The sequence below is a fragment of the Arachis ipaensis genome, chromosome B03, assembly GCF_000816755.2.
Source record: "Arachis ipaensis cultivar K30076 chromosome B03, Araip1.1, whole genome shotgun sequence".
Lineage (NCBI taxonomy): Eukaryota > Viridiplantae > Streptophyta > Magnoliopsida > Fabales > Fabaceae > Arachis > Arachis ipaensis.
This window is the reverse complement of record NC_029787.2, coordinates 19,027,972-19,033,193: the sequence shown is the minus strand read 5'-3', so window position 1 is coordinate 19,033,193 and position 5,222 is coordinate 19,027,972. Positions and strand designations below refer to the sequence as shown.

The following is a 5,222-nucleotide window of genomic DNA, read 5'->3' as shown; positions in this document are numbered from 1 at the left end:
AATTGCAGGGAAGTGTAGTTATTATTGGTTATGGGAAAGTATCTTTTTGGGTTTTTTGAAATGTGGAACAAAGAATGTAAATAACAAGGAAATAAAGTAATACTTAAGAAAACTCCTAGCAAAGATTGATAATTGGAATTCCTATCCCCATTATCATAATCACTTGTGATGATAATTGCCTTTTGCCATCACTTAGTTAACCTCTAACAATTGAAGGTAAGTCAAGTGAGAACATCAACTTGAGTTCACAAGTCCTAATCAAAGACTAGAGTTAGTGAAGCTCAAGCCAACTAGCTAGTTTCAATCACCAACTAACAAGAGACTTTGACAATTTAAGAGTCTCTAATTACTCAATCTAAGCTAAGAACATAAAAAGCTAACTTAAAATCCAACCAAGCATTTTATCAAACACTTGGAAAGCACAAAGTAAAAGCATAGAAAGGCAACAAGAGAGTGTAAATACTAAAACCAACAATTACAAAATCAATGATAACAAATAATGGAAGAAGCAATAAATATGAATACCTCAAATTACATTAAATAGTAAATCAAATCTAACATGAGAATTCATAAACTAAATTGGCTACATAAAATAATCAACAAGGGAAATAAATAAACTAGAATGCTAGAGCAAATAAAAGTAGAAGAGAAACTAGATTAAACTAAGATAGAAATATGAAATTGAAAAGAACTAAAAGGAACCCTAAAACTTAGAGAGAGGAGAGAGCCTCTCTCTCTAGAAAAACTACATCTAAACCTAAAATTATGTGAATGAAAGTTGTCTCAATGATTCTTCCTCTCTGCAGACTCTATTTTGTATTTTCGGGCTTAGAACTGGGCCAAAAAGAAGCCCAAAAATCGCCCCTAATGTTTTCTGATACGTACAGCACGTGGCACTGTCACGCCTACGCGTCGCCCACGTGTACGCGTCATCCACGCCGGGGGTTTGGATATCCGCGGATATCCGCGGATTTTGAAAATAAAATAAAAAATTGAAAAAAATAAAAAAATGTTAATTGTCATTACAAACATGATTTTCAGTCTTCAAAAGACTTAGATAACAATTAGCAACAAACATGATCTCCATTCAAGTAACTAAACATTCATAACATAACTAAACATATCCAAATACTAAACATATTTATCACAATCTAAGAGAAGTATTTCATCATGCATGGTAGATTCCAATTTGTTTAACCCCTGCATCAGAAAAAAGAAAACAATTAAAAGTTAAAATCATGTAATAAATCAACAATAATATCCTAAGAATTACATAAAATTTCAAGAATCACAAAAATAAAATCCCAGCAATCACAGGAAATCCAAAGAACCACATAAATAAAATTGCAGCAATCATAGGAAATCCCAGGAATCAAAAAATAAAATCCCAGAAATCAGAATCACAAATCACATAAATAGAATCACATAATTCAAAAAATCACAGAAAATACAGAAATAGAATAGCAAAAATGACAAACATCACATAAATTAGTTAAATAGAATCTCAGAAATCACAGAATATTCCAAGAATCACATAAATAAATTAGTAGAATCATAGAAAATCCCAAGAATCAAGAAATAAAATGACAAAAATCAGAAATCACATAAATAGAATAATAGAAATCAGAAAATCACAAGAATCACATAACTCAGAGAAATAAAATCTCAAAAATCACATAAAATTCTAAAAATCACATAAATAAAAGAAGCGTAAATCACAAAAAGTCCAAGAAATCAATAAATCGGAGACTGACTTACCGGCGAAGAGGCTCTGACGCGGCGCAGATGGCGACGCCTCTGCCTTGGTTGGGTCTGGCAGCGGCGACGATTTCTCTTCGGTTGGGTGGGGGCAGCGGCGGCGACTTCTCTTCGGCTAGGTGAGGGGGGCAGCGACGAGGACTTCTCTTCGGTTGGTTGAGTGCCAGGCGGCGAGGACGTCGCTCTCTTCGACTGAGAACAGGCATGCTGAACAGTGAGGAGAGGAGGTTGCGGAAGGCAGTGGTGGGGAGGTAGGAGATGGCGACGGCGGTGGTGACTGGTGAGAGGAGAGGCTTTGAGTTTCAGAGAATGAAGAAGAGAGAACAGTGAGAGAGAAGGAGAACGGCGGAAGTTAGGGATTAGGGTTTTAAAATTCTGAAACTCATATATATATATATCACAGGGTATTTAAGTAATTTCATATATATGGGGATTAAACGGGTCTCCACGGGGCGGGGACCTCTATCCCCTCCTCCGCCCCGTATAATAAACGGGTCCCCGCCCCCCGTCCTTGCGGGTATAAAATTGTCCCCATATCTGCTCCCCGGCGGGTAAATCCCCGTGGATACCCGCCCCGCTGGGGATTTTTGCCATCCCTACATGTAACGCATATACTCCAAACAAGAAACTGATTCAAGAATCAGCCAAAGCACATTATAATGTAATTCGAATCAACTTAGTTCGAATTACATTTGTTAATAATTCGAATCAACAGGGATCGAATTATTCTCAAGCTAGCCTATCAAGTAATTTGAATCCACTTGGATCGAATTATAGATGCTTAATTCGAATTGAATCAATTCGAATTGAATCATTTCGAATTAGTAGGTACACGTGAATAATGGGAAGTTTGAATCAAATGGATTCGAATTACTCACAATTCATATAATTCGAGAGGAGTTGATTCGAATTACTCACATCTCGAAAACAAAAGGTAATTCGAGAGGAGTTGATTCGAATTACAAGTGAGTGCCCTATATAAGGGGTTCGAACCAAGTTCATTCGAATCAGTTTTTCATTCTCATACCCCCACCAAATCCCAGAGAAAACGACCCAAAACCGGTCCGAGAAAGTCTGGAGCGGCTTACTTAGGCGATGAGGGACGATCCGGGAAGGCTGTATCAACTGGATGGAGTCGCTCATATAGCCGGGGTGATCAACGACGAGGTTAGTGGTTTATGATGGTGGTTTATGATATTCGTATATGTTAGTGGTTTATGAAAGCGGTATTTGAAGTGGTTTATGATAGCGGTTTTGCATGCGGTTTATGTTAGTGGTTTGGGTTAGCTGTATTGCATGCGGTTTATGTAAGTGGATTTGCACGTGGTTTTCGTAAGTGGAATTGCGCGTGGTTTAATGAGTGGTTTTGCCCGTAGTTTTCTTAAGTGGATTTGCATGTGGTTTATTTTTGTAATTTTTTGGATGCGGTTTGAGTATGCGATTTTGCTAGCAGTTTAGTACAATTTGCTTTTGCATGTGGAATGTAGATGCGGTCTAGGTTTGCGGGTTTTGTTTGCAATTTCCGTAGTGGACCGATATATCTCCTATTGCATGTTTTTTTTTGTTACTTGTTTACGTCGTGAATTTTATCTGTTAGTGGTATTATAATTCGTCATAATTATGTGGTCAATGTAATGTCCAGCCCCGGCGTTGCATTACGAGCATGCGGCGGCAGCAGGGGATGCGACTTGATGAGAGGTACGTTCCGTACTTGCAGATGGCCGGACTATACCATCTTACGAGACTGAACGACAGATGGTTCCGATTGGACGAGCCCCTTGTCAGTGCATTCGTGGAGCGGTGGCGTCCGGAGACGCACACGTTCCACATGCCGTTCAGAGAGTGCACCATCACACTTCAGGACGTCGCGTACCAGTTGGGGTTGCCAGTGGATGGACGTTACGTCAGTGGTTGCCTGACAGACTTCCACGTATACATAGAGGGTGGCAGGCCAGCTTGGCAATGGTTCCATGAGTTGCTTGGTGTGTTACCTCCCGCGAACCAAATACAAAAGTTCGCAGTAAATTGCACCTGGTTCCAGGAGACTTTCGGAGAGTGCCCCGAGGGGGTAGATGCGGAGACGGTTAGGCGCTTTGCCCGTGCCTATATCATGATGTTGTTGGGCACCCAGCTGTTTGCCGACAAGTCCGGCAATCGTATTCACATCATATGGTTACCGCTTGTGGCTAGGCTTGAGGAGATGGGTGGCTATAGCTGGGGTTCGGCGGCACTAGCATGGTTGTACCGGTGCATGTGCCGAGTGGCCAACAGACATGTCATGAAGTTAGCCGGGCTGTTACAGTTACTTCAGTCTTGGATCTTTTGGCGGTTTCCTGGTTTTAGGCCTGCTGGGTATGATGCGTTTAGCTGGCCCCTTGCCTCGAGGTACCACTACCGTATTGTACTATTTATCCTTATTTAATTTATTTTCAATTTCGCATGCAATTTTATGCCTTTTAGAATCATTCATGAATGCAGTACCATGTTTAATTTCCTACACAGGTGGTCAAGTTACAATCCTGGGATTAGCGAGAAGGGACCTCGGGTGCAGATGGCTCGACTGAGGATCGACTTGTTACAGGCTCGGGATGTAAGTACGCTAAGCTCATATGTGTAGTTACTGCTTCTTTCAGTTTATACGGTTTAACGAATTCGTCAAATGAATTTGATTTGCTTTTTTCACTTTATATGGATGCCCTACAGCACACCCGACGTCCTCCAGGTTGTCCATCCGGAGGTGCTGGAGCCTCGGCATACGATGTTATGGCAGTGTGTGACGTCCCTGATATATTTTGCGGTGGTTGAGTGGCATCAGGTTGATAGAGTGTTACCGTAGTTCGGCGGCGTACAGCCTCCCCCACATCCCGCCCTGAACATCGACTTCTTGATGTCGAAGGACGGGCGAGGTGGTGACCGTTGGTTCCCGTCCCATTTACAGCATTGGCATCTTCACTGGGAGACCTTGATGCCGTTATGCCTGTCTGAAATAACTAGCAGACCTGGCTGCGGTGTCACGTGCTGACGGAGGTGAGAGAGAAAGAAGGGCCACGACTCAGCATTCTCACCCTCGACTAGTGCAAATGCCACAGGAAGTATGTTGGAGTTCCCGTCCTGTGCAATTGCGACAAGCAACGTTCCCCCATACTTGCCATATAGATGGGTGCCGTCAATACTCACTAACGGCTTGCAATGACGGAATGCCTCGATACAAGGTGGGAACGTCCAGAACAGCCTGTGAAAATAAGCTTGAGACTCGTCGAGCTATCCCACAACTCGAACAAGGCATGTCCGAAGGACTGCTACTGTACCAGGCATGGTCAACTGGACTCCTAACACCCACCTAGGGAGCTCGTTGTACGAATCATTCCAGTCACCATAGATGACGGCAACAGCCTTCTGCTTCGCCATCCAGACCCTCCTGTACATCGGTCTGAATCCAAAGTGTGCGGCCGGTTATTTAGGAG

The 5,222-nt window shown here is 42.4% G+C and overlaps 1 protein-coding gene across 1 annotated transcript; it reads left to right on the top strand.

Moving 5' to 3' along the window:
* On the top strand, positions 3,422 to 4,563 carry LOC107632674 (protein MAIN-LIKE 1-like). Its single transcript, XM_016336341.1, has 4 exons — positions 3,422 to 3,841; positions 3,890 to 4,143; positions 4,261 to 4,348; positions 4,462 to 4,563. The coding sequence occupies exons 1-4, from the start codon at positions 3,422 to 3,424 to the stop codon at positions 4,561 to 4,563; spliced, it is 864 nt and encodes a 287-aa protein (XP_016191827.1).